This window comes from Acipenser ruthenus, chromosome 6 (genome assembly GCF_902713425.1).
Source record: "Acipenser ruthenus chromosome 6, fAciRut3.2 maternal haplotype, whole genome shotgun sequence".
Lineage (NCBI taxonomy): Eukaryota > Metazoa > Chordata > Actinopteri > Acipenseriformes > Acipenseridae > Acipenser > Acipenser ruthenus.
The window spans coordinates 60,235,988-60,255,541 of record NC_081194.1 but is presented as its reverse complement, the minus strand read 5'-3'; the positions used below and the strand labels follow the sequence as shown (position 1 = coordinate 60,255,541).

The 19,554-nt window shown below is 38.5% G+C and overlaps 1 protein-coding gene across 2 annotated transcripts; it reads right to left on the bottom strand.

Moving 5' to 3' along the window:
- Nucleotides 1–8,027: 8,027 nt before the first annotated feature.
- Nucleotides 8,028–18,325, bottom strand: LOC117410853 (amine sulfotransferase-like). 2 transcript variants are annotated; one of them, XM_034017745.3, is made up of 7 exons: nucleotides 18,202–18,325; nucleotides 16,008–16,181; nucleotides 14,244–14,452; nucleotides 13,330–13,456; nucleotides 10,396–10,490; nucleotides 9,867–10,047; nucleotides 8,028–8,686 (listed from the first exon to the last, which is right to left on the bottom strand). In XM_034017745.3, the coding sequence occupies exons 2-7, from the start codon at nucleotides 16,150–16,152 to the stop codon at nucleotides 8,553–8,555; spliced, it is 891 nt and encodes a 296-aa protein (XP_033873636.3). In that variant the 5' UTR covers nucleotides 16,153–16,181; nucleotides 18,202–18,325; the 3' UTR covers nucleotides 8,028–8,552. The 2 variants fall into 2 exon arrangements, with proteins under 2 accessions (XP_033873636.3, XP_033873637.3); XM_034017746.3 differs by lacking the exon at nucleotides 18,202–18,325 and adding an exon at nucleotides 17,977–18,075.
- Between the last annotated feature and the right edge of the window lie 1,229 nt (nucleotides 18,326–19,554).

Sequence of the window (19,554 nt, the reverse complement as noted above, 5' to 3'; positions counted from 1 at the left end):
CAATATTTGGTGTGACCACCCTTTGCCTTCAAAACAGCATCAATTCTTCTAGGTACACTTGCACACAGTTTTTGAAGGAACTCGGCAGGTAGGTTGGCCCAAACATCTTGGAGAACTAACCACAGCTCTTCTGTGGATTTAGGCAGCCTCAGTTGCTTCTCTCTCTTCATGTAATCCCAGACAGACTCGATGATGTTGAGATCAGGGCTCTGTGGGGGCCATACCATCACTTCCAGGACTCCTTGTTCTTCTTTACGCTGAAGATAGTTCTTAATGACTTTCGCTGTATGTTTGGGGTCGTTGTCATGCTGCAGAATAAATTTGGGGCCAATCAGATGCCTCCCTGATGGTATTGCATGTTGGATAAGTATCTGCCTGTACTTCTCAGCATTGAGGAGACCATTAATTCTGACCAAATCCCCAACTCCATTTGCAGAAATGCAGCCCCAAACTTGCAAGGAACCTCCACCATGCTTCACTGTTGCCTGCAGACACTCATTCGTGTACCGCTCTCCAGCCCTTCGGCAAACAAACTGCCTTCTGCTACAGCCAAATATTTAAAAATTTGACTCATCAATCCAGAGCACCTGCTGCCATTTTTCTGCACCCCAGTTCCTGTGTTTTCGTGCATAGTTGAGTCGCTTGGCCTTGTTTCCACGTCGGAGGTATGGCTTTTTGGCCGCGAGTCTTCCATGAAGGCCACTTTTGACCAGACTTCTCCGGACAGTAGATGGGTGTACCAGGATCCCACTGTTTTCTGCCAATTCTGAGCTGATGGCACTGCTGAACATCTTCCTATTGCGAAGGGAAGTAAGCATGATGTGTCTTTCATCTGCTGCAGTAAGTTTCCTTGGCCGACCACTGCGTCTACGGTCCTCAACGTTGCCCGTTTCTTTGTGATTCTTCAAAAGAGCTTGGACAGCACATCTGGAAACCCCTGTCTGCCTTGAAATTTCTGCCTGGGAGAGACCTTGCTGATGCAGCATAACTACCTTGTGTCTTGTTGCTGTGCTCAGTCTTGCCATGGTGTATGACTTTTGACAGTAAACTGTCTTCAGCAACCTCACCTTGTAAGCTGAGTTTGGCTGTTCCTCACCCAGTTTTATTCCTCCTACACAGCTGTTTCTGTTTCAGTTAATGATTGTGTTTCAACCTACATATTGAATTGATGATCATTAGCACCTGTTTGGTATAATTGTTTAAACATACACCTGACTATATGCCTACAAAATCCCTGACTTTGTGCAAGTGTACCTAGAAGAATTGATGCTGTTTTGAAGGCAAAGGGTGGTCACACCATATATGGATTTGATTTAGATTTTTCTTCTGTTCACTCACTTTGCATTTAGTTAATTGATAAATATAATCTATTAACATGTCTGTTTTTGAAAGCATTCTTACTTTACAGCATTTTTTCACACCTGCCTAAAACTTTTGCACAGTACTGTACAAATGCAAAAACTTGTTATATATAGTGCACACTTCAATATTTTTTTAAATGTTAGCTTGCGAGGTTCAGGGGCCGTGGAGCTGGGGGCCTCTAATCTTCTAATCTTTTAATTTTCTAATCTCCCGTTAATTAGCATCTATTTACTATTTAAGACCTGATCACCTGCACCTTTTCTGTCTAGTATTTTGTTTTCCTCCTCCTCCCCTCCTCCACCTTCTTACATGCCTTCACATCGGTCGTCTATGGGGGGCAAGTGAGTCTCACTTCCCCGACCTCAGGGCTAGGCATCCACCTCCCTTACCTTCATGGGGGTTCTCACCACGTGAGTCAGAGCGGACCCCCGGCCAAACTCTGTCCTGTCGCAGCTCCTGCGCTCATCTTATCTCACTCGAGGCTCTGTTCTATTCTGCCTCTCTTCAGGACGTGGTCACTCGTGCTGAGTCCTATACTAACCTCTATGCTTTGTCCTTATTTTCAGGTCCCAGGCAGCGTAACGTCTTGGCCAATCAGGGGTTTTACGAGCGCCCCTTACAGAAGCCTCAGATGCTAGGTACCTCTCTCATCTCCTCTCGAGAGGCGGCTTTCCAAGTCATAACCCTCATATGTGTTTTCGGTTGCTGGGTCCTCCGCCCCTGGGATGTGTCGGCATCGTCGTCCTCAGTCAGTGACCACATTCTGTCCTACTAACTGCTCCTTGCTGCTTCTTCTGCCTTATCCTTCACCCCAGCTCACGCCCAGTGAAACTATACATATACACAACAATACATTATTTACATGTGCAGGGCTTTTACCCTGCCACAGGTAAATTGTCATTTTTATTGAAAACAGGGAAAAGATTGATAAAGAGAATACCATTAAATGACTGAGAATGGGTGGTCGATTGTGATGCCATCATTGTGAATTGACTTTGCATTTGAATTGAATTTTGATAGTTACAGGTAACTCGGGTATGATATGTCAACCGTGCTGATATGGTTGATGTCATGAATAGGATTTCTCTATAATCTGTCATGGAACACAGAGGGCAAAATGTGTGCTCTGATTAGCTGAAAGATCCTTAAATTTATAAGCGGGTGTCGATTTCTAAAAGTACAGTAACAGGATGCCATCTGATCCCACATCCATATTATAGTTTAAACTTCATAGTATTGTAACTGGATTCTTTTTCAATTACAATTTGACTCTTGAAAATGTTTCTAAGCTGGGTTTTGCCACTCTTGTTGGGTTACCTGAGTGAATCCTTTCTGTATTTTTGATTTTTGAAAGTGAAACTTGAAATGACACGACTTGTTTTCAAAAGACTAAATGCCAGTTCAGTTTACAGTTCAGAATGCTTCTGGTTAGGAACAGGGCATGAAATGACAACCGAATACTGGTTGTGAGCTAAGCCCACAACCAGAGTGGTTATTTAATTTACTGTATACAATTATTCTTGAAATGGATATTTTAAAAATATTAAAAAATTGCGTTTTAACTGTGTCCAAAAATACAAAAATAAAATATCTAAAACCGATAGGTCATTGAGTCGTTGAGTTCCTTCATTCCAGATAACAATGCTGGATGTGACGCCAGACAGCCCGTATGCTAGCAACCTGAGAAGTTATTATCTGTAAAAGTTCTATGAGAATAATACTGTAGGCGTATCTATTGGCTTTTATTGTGGTACACCTCATACTACCTGATTGGAAAGAATGAAGACTCTATTCTAGGACTACAGTCAAAAATGTAAAGATACCACCAAGCTTCTGGATAGATTGTAGTTGCCCAAAGCAGTTCAAAATGATGGGAAAGTACTGAATGTTAATTTAAGTGATCCGGAAAGATAGGAAGCAACTTGTACGGTACAGAGTTGATACTGGCTCTTTAAATGTAAGATGGGATCCTATTACCTGTAATACCTTGACCGAGTCTTTCTTATAAAGGAGAGTATTTTGTAAGCCATATACATTACTGTAGAATTATAATGACCCTCGCTGTAGAATTCAAGTTTATTTATATACTGTTGTTTCCCAGGGATCTATTTGAGATGGTATTATGGTGTGCTTTACACTAGTACAGCATTTGGTATTTTCCACCTCTTTATGTTCCTAGAATACATGTAATTACATGATGACTATTCAGTTCCTGGCAATAGTTGTCCATTATCTACTTGTATTATCTGTGTATATTAACAGCATACTAGTTATACTGTACTTTCACTTTAATAGAGACATGTACTATTATCAGGAAATAAGCTATGTTACATATATATTGTTGTTTAAAACTTAGGCTATATCCACACTACATAACCAATCTTGAGAACCATACTCGAAAACGTTCTAATCCATGGAATTGCAGGTACACCAATTTGGTTGGTGCCAACATGCAGTGGCAGACATTGGGTTCGCAGAAATGGTAGGCAATTGAATATCTGAAGTAGGCACATTATATGTGGGGGTCCAAGGGCCGCATAGGCAAACAAAATGGTGTATTCTTATGTATCTGTACACAGAAAAAAGGCAATGTTCATTTTGTAATGACCAGCCACATATTTCTGTCTGTTCTTCAGAGTACATTCTTTTTCTTTAAACTATGTGTCATATTTCAGAAGAAGATCTCGCAACTCCAAAAAGTTGCCTTTGTTAACAGACTTGTGTGTCGTATCATGGCCACACAATGCAAGTCGTTGTCTTGCAAGGTGAAGAATGAGATTTCACAGCTTAGGTAACATCTGTTAGCATCCACAATGGCTTTATGACCTGAATCTATCTGAGTTATGACACTTCCTTTTTCTTGACTAACTTTGTAGTTTTGCCACAGTGCCATAGCCACGGTATGACTCTCTTGTCAGCTGATGGTTAGGAAGCACTGTTGAAAGATTCTTCCAGTTACAGTATCCCAACGCTGTGAAGAATCACCATTGTCACTACGAAACCACCGATGTTAGATCATTAGAACTAAATGACTGTTTAGTTCCAGAGAATGAATATTGTGAGAAACCTGCTTGTGGACCACTTTATTTTAAGCCAAGGTAAGAAGGACAGAGCAACAGATGCATGCAAATCCATGATTTATCTTGCAGTGGAAGAACATGAAGAATTGGTTCTGGGATTCAGCTGAGTAACACTTTCATTGGCTTCTGCAGCCAAAATCTAATTTTCATTACTACTAATTGCTGTTCTGGGGTGTAATCTTTCACAACCAGGTGCATTTTTTTCTGTATTGCCTGCAGAAAGTTGTGTAGTGTGAGTTGCTTCTTTTGCATTTTATTTCTCAGAATATAAAATAAAAATACTGTACATATTTTGTATTATTTAATTGAGAGACACTCCTCAGCAATACCCTTACTCAATCCTCTGTCAAGACTGCGTTGAGCACAGGAAAATGCATGGCATTTCTAATCACAAAAAAAACACAAAAACTAAGTGCTGATTGGTCATTTCAGAATCTAACAGGTACTCTGTGCATTGTATTGGTTCTTTATCCTGCCTTACTACCATGTTTTCTGATGTCTGACTCAAACCAGAAAAGGATGTAGCCAATAAGATTGCATAGTTGGCTTGTTCAGGGCGGGAGTTCATGGAATGCCCAATCATTACCATTATGTCATATGGCTCAAGTAGGTTCAGATAATTAAAAAAAAATAAATAATAAAAAACAGAAAGATGTGCTTGTGTGGCAAACATACAGCCAAAGGTCAGGTTAGCAAGTGAAACATCTAGAGGGGAATCATTACGTTTCGTCAGTCAGTGGAGTTGGAAAAAACAAAACAATATGGCTTCCATTACCGGCAGTGATTCAGAAGAGAAAAAAGTTCAGTCTTGCAGCGCTGGAGAAGTGCAGGCTCTCGTTTCTATATGGGCAGATTCCAGTGTTCAAGAAGAGCTAGAATCTTCTATGAGAAATTGTGGCAAAGTGGTCAACAGTGTGCAGGTGCAGGTGATCAATAAACAGACAATTATAATCCAGGTGAAATGTTGTTTAATGGTTGTATTTTGTAATCCAAATGCCTGATGGCGAAAACAGTAAATAATAACGATGTCAATGAGAAGCAACACAGCAGCGTGTAATAATGCGGGCCGGGAAGCGATTGGATAAACAGGGGCGCCGAGCTGATTGCAGGGAGGAGCTGGGTGGTACAAAGGAGACGCAGCTAGGTAAATACAACCGTTTACACTGGATTAACTAACAAACGCCAACGCTAGCACAATCACCCGGAGCATTAATCTACAGCACAGCACCTCACTTGAAACCCCAAGCACTTTTCGCTGTACCTGTGGTATTGTTGTTGTGTATATTATTTTGTGACTGAAACCCCGCTGTGTTTCGCTCCCAGTGCCATCGTTGGTAAAGGGTAGCTTTATTATTTTGTTATTATTAAGTAAACACAGACATTTTTGTTGGGAACCAAAACGCTGTTTGAACATTCATTTATTTCACCGCTCACATCCTGGTCACAGGCTGTCAACAGACGATTTTCAGTAGTGATCTAGTGATCTAGTGATCTACTATGGAGTGCCATTTGTGCCAAAACTATCCATCTGATAGTTTGTCAGTTTGTGAATTGGTCAATTTGTCCAGCAATTCGTCCATAAATTTGTCAATTCATAAGTAATTCATAAATGTATTTGTTAATTCATCTAATAATTACTTTGTCAATTAATTAATATGAAAGGCTGTACGGACGTGCACATTTCCCAACAGACAAACTAGAAAGGTTGCAGTGTTTTTGGCACAGTGCGAGATTGACAGCTGGAAGTTTGTCTGGTTGACTGGAAATTTGCACATCCGTACAGCCTTTCGTATTAATGAATTGACAAAGGACTGTATTCGTGTACAATACTTCTGATTGTCTCAATCATGGGGTTTCCATGCGGGTCAATTTACATGTGACATGGCGATGCGCGTGCACGTTTGGGGGAATTACTTGGTTAAATCAGGTTTGTGGCCGAGAAAAACGGCCAGAGAGAGGGATAGGTTAAATCTCATATACTCGTGTAAATGATGAAACACACGGGGAAATTCACGGCAAGTTTCGCATGGAAACCCGCATTTCACGTGTAAATGTTAATGAGCGTGTTTATCCTTAACTATAAATACCACAAGGGATCAGGTCAGTTGTTACTGTGGGTTCCAAGACGACAGAAAGTAGTGGGTGATGGGCGATTTTATGGTTAGCAGGGTGTAGTTCATCTTAATGATAATGTGGGAGGATTTTTTATTATTGACTTTTTTTTTTGCTGTGTCTGGTCTGTCATGTTGTATATCTCTTGTGGGTTTACAGTTCTGTATAAAACTACTTATCATGAACTGCGTTATGCCCTTGTTATATTATTAAAGTAGCTGTTTGAGAATACCCTTCCTGTAAAACTAAGCTAAAGTTAAACAGTGAGCTGCTTACATTTTTAACTGAATGAATTCCCGTCCTTTTTTTGATCCCAGTTATGTCCAAAGACGTCTGTCTGCCCTCCACGTTAGTAAATATAGTTGGTTAATTGGATGTAATGAGCCAGCTCGATCGCCCAAAACAGCCCAATATCCAACAAGTTGTTGATGTCCTCTCAGAACTGACCAAATAAAATTGCAAATGAACGTATTGATTGTGTCTTATTTGTTTGCATCATTAATATTTAACACAACAGCAAATCCAACACAATTTAAAAGGAGAGAATCTCCGATAACTCGAGACTCCTCAGATCGCCGCTGTCCAATTGAAACTGGCTGAGGCAACCTTCACAATTGCCAAGTCCGCTTATAATAAGCGGGATTAGGCTTGTTTTTTGAGAGTCGCGGGTTTACATTTGCATAAACACCCATACTCTAACTTCTAACACGAAATCGCTTGCGTTTTGAAAGGCAGTGCCACGTTTTTTTCTGGTGAGACTTGGCAACAATGGTTACCTTCCCTGTCTGTCTCACAGGCAGCAACTGATTCCACCTCATTTTGTTGTTGACAAGAGTTTGTGCAGGATACAGCAGGCAGTGGCAATTTTGCGAACTAACTAATGCTGCACTTCAGTCCATTTCATCAGTATCCACCACCTCCCTTTCAAGTGCCCACTACCCGTATTTGCCCAAGCGTGGTGTTGAATGCTTCCTCAGCAGCCGTCCGGACGGATAGGGTTTCTAAGCCAGGGTAGTATACGCATCATCACCTGATCCCCTTATATGCTGTATTGCCTGAATGTATTTTACGGTTTTCAGCCATGGTGATCTGCAATACCTGTTGTTCAGTTTAACTTTATACCTCAAGTTCATTTTTAATTTATGAGTCGTAAGATAAATTAGTTGCAACAGTATTCACTACTAACGACAGGACACCCCACTAATCACATTTCAAAAACAATTTGGGCAAGAGCAGTAAAACACATTATTAACCAACCAGGCACAAGTTATTTTGCTTTATTACAGTAGCTTAGATTCACTCGTGTACCAGTTCTCTGCGCAAGGAAACAACATTTTCACATTATACAATGTTATTTTACTGTTGGCTGGCTTTGTGCTGTTTAAGGGGAGCCTGCAAGCTTCTTGGGTAGAGACTGTGGGCAATCTTACAAATAACAAGAATGTGTCTGGGGGACAGAAACAATACTTGACACCACCTGTAATGGAATTTATTAAGAGAATCATAAAATGCAGCTGTGTGCCAATTATGAAGACACTACAGTATGTGCATGTGCTACAAGCCTCAAATTGATGGATACTTTTCCCCTGCTTTTCCACTTTTTCTTGGTATCGAGAATTCCACTGGCATGACGTGTCAACCCAAAGAGAATTTTTTTTTCAGTTCCAGATAAAGGTTTATTGAAAAATACAGAATATTACAAGTGTTTAAAATATTCCATATGATGAACAGTGTTCCTTTTATAGTTTGTACACTTCTATTTGAGTTTAATATATAATCTACTATCTTAGTTTATAGTTTTCTACTATAATCTAGTATCTTAGTTTATTGAAAAATACAGAACATTAAAGTGTTTAAATATGCCATATGGAAAAAAAAAAGATATAGTATGATTCCTCTTATAGTTTATACACACCTATATGGGCTTAATATATACTCTACTTCTAATTCAGAACAAATTAAAGTATTCTGTCTCAGGAGTGACCATCGATGGCTACCTCAGGAGCAAGTCTTTAATTCACTGATATCCCACACAAACTTTAGAGGGACATCCCTCATTCGTTCCTGGAAAACTTGATCAAACATCTCATTCTGAGCCACGGTCAGGTGATTCTTCCAGTCTCCCACAGTTCCTGGACAGAGACAAGCAGAAGAGACACAGAATAATGCTGAAGAGGTCACATGGGGGTAAATCATCTGGACTTCCACTGTTGGAATGTATATTCTAAAAACTGTATAATGAATATTATTTTATTTGTTGTGTCTTGCATATCTATGAGCCCATGTAAGAATATGGTACCTGTTAATCAATTCTGTCAGGCATCTGATTCAATGTATTAATGTTTGTTGAATTCAAAAGAACCAAAGCAATATTTTCTTCTAATTTGTGACCGATTAACAAAGCAATAGGTTTTTACAGTATACCTGAGAGCCCAGCAGTGTTGTGGTACCACACTTTTTGTTTTTTAACCTCTCATTAGGAAGCTGGATAAAGAACAACAAGTTACAATGAAAGAAGCTTTTGACTGCTGCACCCTGACAAATAAAAAAAGTTAAAAATACTTTGGCATGACTAGAAAACATGAATATATTTGACTTTATTCCAGGCAGAATCAATTTCATACAATCTTTCATTTATTTCTGTTACTGGGAATAAGCGATTTAAGGTTGTAGCAGACCGATGAGAAGGGGTGGTTAGAATATAAAATGTTTTGTAGATCTCCATGTGCAATAAATAGATTTATAAGTGAAATGTGACCATACTTATTGAAAACAGGCACTGCTACGTTACATCTGAGTGGCAGAGTGTTATCGATAGTTAACGTGTATGCATTGACCCTGCATGTCCAGTATTACAAAACTCTGTGCTAATCCTTCCTTGTCTAGGATTTTACTTTGTCTTACATCAGGGGTGCCCAAATAGTAATTAACTACTTCAGGGTCTGGATGCAGGTTCAGTTAAACAATGCCAGGTGTGGAAGGCCCATCTTTGGCCATCCCTGTGCAAGATGGTTTGTAGAAATAGTTTATTTACTTCACAGCCTATACTGTCTGGCTCTTCGGTAACTACCTAAATAAAGTGATTTGGATTCATACAACTGGGAGTCTCTAGAAAGACAAACCTCACACATGGAGAATAGTTTTTTTCATATTCAGGTGATTCCAGCTCAAGTGCACTGGATCCTGGGAGGCATTTCCTCATAAACCATGATAAATTATGTTTCAAGAGCCATCCAAGTTTGTGTAGCCCGTTGGTCCACTTGAGCTGGAATAATCCATTTCAAATCAATTCATTACATCTGTCCTGCAAACCTTTTCTCATGAACGCTCCGTTTTTGTGATTCAGCAGACTCCCAGGGACCGATTCATAGTTTGCATTTGGGTTGGTTTTCATCTGTTTAAAGGTGCAGTGCTTCACCACACTGTCAATCTGTTGCTCATCCAGCTGCTTTCCCAGGAATGAACATATTTTCAAAACAGCTGCTTTCAGATCCTGAAACAGAACAATATCAGTCTAGTTCTGAACTGCCAGTTCATCCATTCTTTGTATTGCTAATTAGTAGTTAACACACAACATTTGAATAAGTGATGAATTTCACTGAATATCGGTATCAGTCTTGGCCAGTCTGAAAGACACCCAGTTAACACAAAAATTAAATAATAATACTACTGGTAAATGTGTAAAGAAAGGAATTACTGTGTAAAGTTATGTTTTATAGACACACGAACATTTCCAAAACTATTTATTAAACTGACCCATCAGCTGATAACTATAAATTTACAGCTTAAATGTATTCGCTTAAATGTATTCACCCCCCTTAATAAAAATGTTATGGCCCACCTGGATCATCTCTTCATAAGTAAGGTATAAAAAGTTCATCTCATCTTTGTGTGTATACCATCCCGTAATGTGATCAAACCAGCAACTGCCACAAACTGTTAAATAAATTGGAATTAATACACAAAAATAGGACTGGAAATTAGACACATAGAGAATAAAGTTTTCATGAGTAAATACAAAAAATGGGATTACTCCGAGCAAGCAGATAACAGTCTCTAGCTTTAGAGGATTCTATCCACCTTCAGCTGGTTTAGCACTAGTCTTGGACTACTTTACCTAAAATAACATTAGTTCGTCCAAGATTAGTGATAATCATGGTCTGTGAAACTAGACACTAAGGCAGAGATTTCTGGGTCAGCAAGGCTACGCAGCAACCAACACTAATTTAATCTAACTTAACTGCTGAGCACAGTAAGCTAATCAACCTTTGCTATGTAGAAATCACAATCACCAGTGATACTTTAATGTTTTAGGTGAACAGTTTTTAGAACAAACACATTGTGTGGATTGAAACCGAACAGAGTCTTGCACAAGTTCACAGAAACTCAGCTCACAGAGGAGAGCTTTGCATTTTCATTTGAATGTCCGAAATAGAGATCATGTCCTAACTCTTCACTGTCTACACAATGAAGATTTAGTACATGACCACAAGACTAATAAACTGCCGAGAAGCATTGCATGAGTCAATTGATTTGTGCAACAATCCTCCATATACAATTCAGTACATAATCTTTTCATGCCACGATTCAGAAATGTCAGTTGAGATAGTGCCAAAAAACCCCACTACTGGGATAATGATGTTTTGGAAGCAGCTATTGTATATGCAGTTAGTGTTTTTTCTACAATGGTAAAAATTGAATTTTGCAGCTGTATTATGTTGCTTACGTTATTAATAACATTGGCAACTCGTGGCTTGAAAAACTGGTAGGGCACAGCCCCCCCCCCCCCCCCCCCCCAAAAAAAAAAACAAAAAACACGAAACTGTGCTCAAACCCGATTGCCCGATTTTAACAATTTTTATGTAAACATTAAGCTAGCTTTCTAACATTACCAGATCTTTCATCACAAAGTTCTACACCAGATTGTCAAAATCAAGAGAGCTGCAAACAACACTTTACAGGCAAGGGTCTCTTATTGACAGACAGCTGCACCTGCACTAACCTGAGCGTTTGAAGTGGAAGTATCGTCACACTCTTGTGCTGTTCGTAACATTCTGAACTACAGAACTGTCAGGTTTGGTTTCTGTTGACGTTTCCGGCGTTGGTGGTTTAGCTTTTTTGTTGTAGATAAACTCCAAACGTAGCTGTCTTTTGCCATTTTAACAGGGCTCAAATTCACTCCGTCTTTAGCACATATTTTCGGTAACTGAAAAAGTGAGTGTCTCACACGAGAACAAATATAACGGTGAAGGGTCTAGTCTTTTGTTATGTTATTAAGTTTTGAAAGTTTGAAATATACCGCATACTTACGTATTTTTAAATAATAAACCCTGGCAACAGTGGCGTAGCCAGGATTTTTTTTCGGGAGAGGGTGGAAATGGTAAGTTTTTTTAAGGGGAGTAGTTACAGTGGTGGAATTGGCAACCTGATTTCTTATTGGTGCATTGACGTTTTATTTTCGAAAAAATAAAGAACAATCTTTTTATTTTTAACAGAAGATCCAATAACCAAATACACTGTTTGCAAAAAAAAGATTCAGTTTAGAACACGTCCGATTAAAAACAAAAAAGGAAATACAAAGCAAAGGACTTGAACTTTTAACATAATATATAATTTAATTCGTACTAGTTGTTCATTTTTGTTAACTGACATTTGGTGTTCAAAGCAAAGCAAACCATTTTATTTAATTTCACAAATCCTGACTAATTTAATTACCACTTGACTGACGCAGGACTGCCGGTGGTACCTAATCTTCTGGAGTTTCGGGGGAGGAGGGACTTGTGCACACAGTTGCATTAACTACATTGTATAACTACAGCGCCTTAAAATAAAAAATAAAAAAAATAAATTTATGAACAGCTGATCCAAAGAAAAACTTGGGTTGATTGACAGCAACTCCAACCACTCATTTTATATGGTATCGCACTGCACTGACATCCGCTAGCCTATCTGGCTTTGTTGAGTTGCACTGTAGCCTAATCAAACAACCAGAATGAAAACTGGTAGGAAACCGAACTCAGGAATTGGAACAGTTTTGCCGTTTCTCTCTCAGCAGCGTCCATAACTGTTTCATTCTGATTTATTTATTTAGTTATTCAATTAATAATAAGTTGTACATTTACCACTCCATCTCCAAGACCTGGATGGACTTGGTTACCGTTCCTTGATGAAGCTGGCTGCACAATCCGTGAAAAATGATAATCTTATTAGTAGGCTGGCCGCTGGAGAGGTCAGCTGGCAGTAAGATATGTCGTTAGGCGAGTGCATTCTACGTAAATACACAAGCTACTCATTACATAGTAGATGTCCTCTACCCCATCTATGTGTGTAGTAGTTATGCTATGTAGCCTATACAGTCATAGCCTATATGTTACACGTGACCAGGCGTGCCCCCCCTACGCGTCGCCACTGATTAATAAACAGTCCCATGTGTTATGCTGCCTAACTGTTAATGATATTTTGTTAATTCTGGGTGTTTCAAAACCAGGTGTCACACAGCCTAACAGTTCATGGTAAAATTTGAATTTTCTGATTAAACAAATTAAAAGTAGATTTTTTGTTGTTGTTGTTATGCCATGATTTGATACAGAGAATTATGCCGTGTCTATTTATTTATTTTTTTAAACTGTGGAGTTATTAGATACCATCGTGGACAGGTTTTACACCCAATAGTTTGAATACCAAAGAAGCAGTTAGGTGTTTCCTCCATTACCTTCTAGGCAAATTCAAATAAAAAGCTTTACATTTGTCTTTAAAAATAATTTGATACATTTACCTCTGCCTTCCATGAATTTATCGAAAAACTCATTAAAGTCCTTCGGTGTCTCCAACATTACAGCAACTTTATGGAAATGGTAATAAGAAACCAGCACATCTTTGGGGTTTCTAGCTACGTAAATGACCTGTGGGGGACATTTATACATTTATTTTTAGATTTCTGAATAAAATACAATTTGCAACCAATTATTTTTCATGGTTATCATAAAGTCAGGATTAAGTTACGTAAAAAATTATTTGAGTATTTCAAAAATATGGATCAAAGCTACTAAAACCCCTCAGTCGGGGGTGGGTTTGGTAGAAGAAGCTGACTGTTATCTATCCTGTATTTAATCTGGATTTGTCAGGAAACCAGTTACTTTGAAAAACTATGCAATGGTCATCATATGCGAACTTGTTCACTGTCTTGTACAAGGGTCATTCCAGAACAGGAGGACCAAATCCTGGGGAGACATTTCCTCCATCCACAGCTAATGAAACGTAAACCACATGTGATGGCGGAAAGGGTTCCGGGGCAGATGCTTTGTGGATGCAAATAAAGAGCTGTGTAGCGCACGCACCACGTGGCGAGAACAAATGCAACATTCATAGGATTCTGTTTCCCCTCTACTGCATGGAGGAAATGTGACTCCCATTGCGGTTTGATCCATTCCTGGATTTACCGCGAGTTTAATACGATATGCCTGTTACCTATACACTGTGGCTAAACAAGCGCATATTAAAACCTAGAATGGGTGAAACGGCTATGCAATAGCACACCTGTAGTCTGCTATATTGAGATGAATGCGGAGGCTACTGCATTTTAATATAACCCATTTTGACTTGTATTGTGTTTAAAAATCACTGACGATAGAGCCAAAGATGTGTATTTTCTTTTCCCCCTGTCGTATCTGACCATTTATATATACTAACCTTCCCCTTTTTTTGTCCGAGACCCTGTGGTGCGAAGTAGTAAGTCAGATGGGACACTCGCACACGAGGAGACGGAGCAGAAGCAAAATTCTTTGCGTTCTCTGTCAGCTCAAGCCAAGGAACCTGCTCCGAGGTCAGCTGCTTGTCTGTTACACTGAGGTCCCCTTTGGCATCAATCAAGCTCAAGATCTGCTGCATCCAGATTGTTCCTATAAAAAGAGAAACAAACATTTCTGCCCATCGAAGGATGTAAACTGCCCCATCCTCATAGGTTTGCTGAATTAAAGATGTGATGCAATTTCTTAAAACTAGAGAAATGTAAAGTTTCTGCTGTTTTCTTGTAAATATAGATTATTATTATTATTATTATTATTATTATTATTATTATTATTATTACTACTACTACTGTGCCTTTAGTCATTAAAGTTTAAACACTTTTTGTGAAAAATCTGTGTGCCTAAATAAATAACCTCAATGTTGCCACGTTTGATCAGAAGCTAGTCTCGACTACTTTTCCTAAACAGGATTAAACTATAAACAGCTCTTTACTTGATGGACCTGAGCGACAGCTATCTGGACACAAAGTCTTTGATGAAAATCTACAAGATGGTAAAACAAAGAAATGAAGAATGTAGACATGTACACAGAGATCATACAACTACATACCAGCCATACATACCATATGAGGAACATGCAGCCTGTGACCTTCAGAAGAATTACCATGGCTTGTTTTGATTAAACAAAGAATCAAATTAAAAGTTTATTGGGCGTGTTTGATCGTGCATTTTAGGAGACCTGTGAGTTCCCTGTATTTCCCACAGGCAGATAAGGTTTGGGCTGATACCATCATTATTTGTATAAAATAAGACTGTACGGTTAATTGAGAGGAAAAACACAATGAGAAAGGTTAAAGAACAACTTGGCATGGACAAAAAGTATGAAAATGATCTTAACTAATGTACTGTAGTCTTGTACTGTACTCTAATGTACTGCAGCTCTGAGATGTCTAACCTCCAAGTGCATCTGGTACACCACAGTGTAAACTGTAACCTGCTTCCCTTTAACCCCTGCCTGTAGTGGAAGTACGCAATACATCAGTAAGAAATACTACATGGGACAAATGTGTTATTTCTTACATCCACTGCACGGGCCCAGGTTAATGATAACTTTGGTTTACCAGCTATGAGAAAACGCTTGAGAGCTCCAAAGAGGTCACGGGTAATTTAACCTGTAGTAACCTGTAGTACTTTGTATTTAATCATATCCTGATGTAACTATCACTATTTAATCATATCCTGATGTAACTATCACTATTATCTGCTGTATTATTGAATTGTGGTTTGTCACACTTGTACTTTGCTTGAACAAAAGTTATTGTATTTCTTGCTCTTATTGTATTCCTTGTATTGTAACACTTGAAATGTATTTGCTTACGATTGTAAGTCGCCCTGGATAAGGGCGTCTGCTAAGAAATAAATAATAATAATAACAATAATTTACCGAAACAGAAAACATACAAAGTGATTCTAAACAACAAGACGACAATATTAGTTAAGTGTGACATTAAATACATGTACAAAGTTGCTCTTTAAACATAATAAATTCGATAAGGAATCAACCAGATGTAAGAAGTGTTCAAAGTATTTCTTATGGGCAGGACTGTTAATCAATATTGCTCCTCTACCCTGAAGACATTGTCTCAATGATTGCGTTCATCCCCGTATCTGCTGTACGGACACACTTTCTCCTGTGCTCTTGTCTTACCTGATTTGGGGTATGTGATTGTAAAAATGTCAGTGTCCCTGATTTCGCAATCCTTTAGTTTATCCAGCTCTTCTGCCGAATGAATCCCCGATATGAAGTAAAAGCCTTTGTGTTGGTAAAGATGAAAATCTGGAGTGTCTGCCATGATACAGTACACGAGTAGAAAGGTTCAACCTATGTTAAATCAGGGTGAAAAATACAGATCAGACTTCTCATTTGGACATAATTATATCCATTTATATATTTTCTATTTGTATTTTTTTTTTTAACTTGTATTCTAATGTATTTAACATGTAGATCCAAGACACACCTATTTTCAGTATGGTATTAACATATGAAAATAAAGTGTTTTAGGGGCTGTGGAAGTGTGTGCCGAATGGCCAGGCTGCGAGGAATTACATCACAAACAAATCACATCACAAACAAATGTAATTAAAGCTCTTGTATACTTTAACCTGCGGTCACAGTTAAGATAACAGGAGCTTAGGCAAACTCTCTCCTAATTGAGTCCAAGCTGAATTGAATGGCATCTCCAACCAGATGCTTTTAATCACGTTATCAAATCAATTGCTCATCAATGAAACAACTAGCTTTGCCACTTTTCTTAACAGATATGTACAGCAAACCCACAGATGCACATTTGTATTTCAACTGGACATCTTTCCATGCAAAACACATCAAAACTAACCTTATTTACAGCCTTGAATTCACATGCAGGACTACCTTCAAAGAATTCAGGAATTGACCTATCAGTTTCTTTGCTATCTGGAGAATCTCTGCTCAACATGGGGAATGTCATAAAAGAAAACTAAATTTCATGTGTCGTAGATTTTCACCTTAGAGCACCAAATGACACATGTGCAATTAAGGAAAGTTACCCATAGTTGCCAATTCAGTAAAACTCCATAAAGTCATTCCCAAGCCTCCTGTCATATCTTTTCCCCAACCTCCTAATCTCTGTAAACTATTAGTAACAGCTGAATTAGAACCACCTGTCATAAAGCCTGGCTCTCACTACTGTACCTGAAACAGATTACCTGTGATCATCTTGAAGCAACTGTTACTTTCAAAAGTAACACAACAAGCTGTACAGAAAGCAATAACATATTTTAGAGCTGTTCAATTTGTTTAAATACAACATGGCAAATAACAAACATGAATATTAACATAGTATTCCTACAGTATGTTATCCATTTGATGTTACAATTCTCTAGACTATGTAAACATATTAATAAAGTAAGAAAATATTGCATGCAAGAAAGAGCAAAGCTGTTGAAATTAATTTGTGCATATGCACACTAGCATTTAAACCTATTACAAATAAGTCGGGCGTCAGGTGATTTTTTTTCCCCCAAATTCAGGTGAATGCTTTTTTAAAAATCAGGTAGAATTATTTAATGAAACAATCGGGTGAAATCGGCTGGATTATATATATATATATATATATATATATATATATATATATATATATATATATATATATATATATATATATATATAATCAAGAAAGAATAAATATTAAAGAAATAAACAAATGTTTAAGCACAAAATTGTCATCAACAGTTTAAATCCCCAACGTATGTATATTTCATTGGGGTATGCAAACTTTTGACGACATCTATCCCTTATCCCTCTGCCACTCTCTCTCCCCTCTCTCTCTCACATATGGAGGCATTTCTCCGTTCCAATCAAGTTTTATTTTGTAGTGGAGTTGCAGGTATAATTGCATACAGAACATATGGGAAAACTAAACAACTTTACTCCATGCTGTTTTACAAAGAGAAACGATCGGACTGCCGTTACATCTAAATGCTCTTGGCTTGTGCACACACTTAAAAAATAAATAACTGGTTATAAAAGTATACAAAAAAACCCTGAAAGCTAGACTGATGTAAAAGCTAGATTGATGTATATATACATATATATTACACTAAGAAGACTAATTTTCCTAATAGGTAAATCAGCCTACCGTCATCGGCGCCAGTTCTACTCTGTTGCATTTGAATCACAGACAACTGCGCATGCGTTTATTCATATGTGCCTATTCGGGTTTTCGAAAGAAATCAGATTAAATCGGGTAAAACCCGAAAGTCAGACGCCCTACAAAAGGATAATATATATAATATTCTAAGAGATTGCAAAAGAAGCCCAAAGACATTGCACTTCAGTGGCAGTAACATGGTGTGGTCCTTACCTTTAAACTGTCCTGTAGTACTTCTGTTGAACTGGCCAATTTATGCTTTTAAGGGAGACCTTGCCTTATAAACAGGAAGCATATTGATATCAAATTACAAATGCCTTGAGCTTTGGCTTTCATACCAAGGCAAGAGTCCCTACCAGTATTGCCAGATGCTATGTAATCTGATGCTCAACAGTAATGTTCAAGAGCGATTGCGTGTTCAGAACTAGGATTCTAAAACACACATAGCAACATTTTTTTCTGGCAAATAGTTGTTGGGGCAATTTCCCTATGATTTTCACCAAAATGAGTTAATCCAAACTAGTCAACACAGTTCTGATTTGAGCAACTTGGTGAAAATAGTTTTTAAAGTGCCACTATTGATTAGTTCAGGTGTGCAAAACCAGATGCCTATGGGCTGTAATACAGACCCCCAAGGGTCAACCTGTGGACACTTATTGGGCGAATCAAGTCACGACAACTGCCAATAAACAGTGCTGAAAGGATTACAATTTCTTTTTTTTTTTTTTAATCTGAGCTATGTTGTAAAGGGTCTTGCGGCCCTCAAGCACGTCTGAGGGCTCCAGACCTGGCTTCTTTACCATCAAACATTTAAAATGTTCAACATCAGTGCCAGAATGCTCACATCAAAGTGAACTAAAATGAAAGAAGCATTAATGTGCTTGGAGGCTACCAGGTAAATGGAAGGAGAGGGTCAAGGAATTCAAGAAGAATCATCCAATCCAGTCTATGCAAATACAGTCTGGTTCTAACGTGGTTCCTGTACATTTACAAGGGTATCTTTTGCAAGGCACAGCAGATGCCATGATAAAAAACACAGTTTGTAAGCAAAGCAGTTTCCTAAAAACATATTACATGTATATACCTGCTTTTTTGGTCTACAACACGAAATAGATTTTATGCATGTTCAGAAACTTTTTTTTTCTGCACGCTACCTGAAAGCAGTATATTGTTTAGCAGTTACTTTAGTTGCTACAATAAAAATAAAAATGCATATGAAATTGAATGCTTGTCAACCCTGATCTTGCACTGACACATCAGGGGGACCTTCTCATTCTTGTGTTGCTCGAAATGATGTCAGTCTCAGCAAACCGGTCAGCTTGAAACTCCTGCTTTTGTTTCACACATATTGTGAAGAACACAACATGCTCCGATCACAGTGGGCATGTTTTCTATTGTGTGGTTGCCTCGTTTAAGCAGGAACCTCCCTCTTCCTTTCAAATGCCCAAACACACACTCCACAACCATTCCAGCTCTGCTTAAACACTATGTTAACTGCCTTTTCCTAGGGTCAGCATAATCAGAGAACGGTTTCAATACCCAGGGCAACAGTGGGTAAGCTGGGCC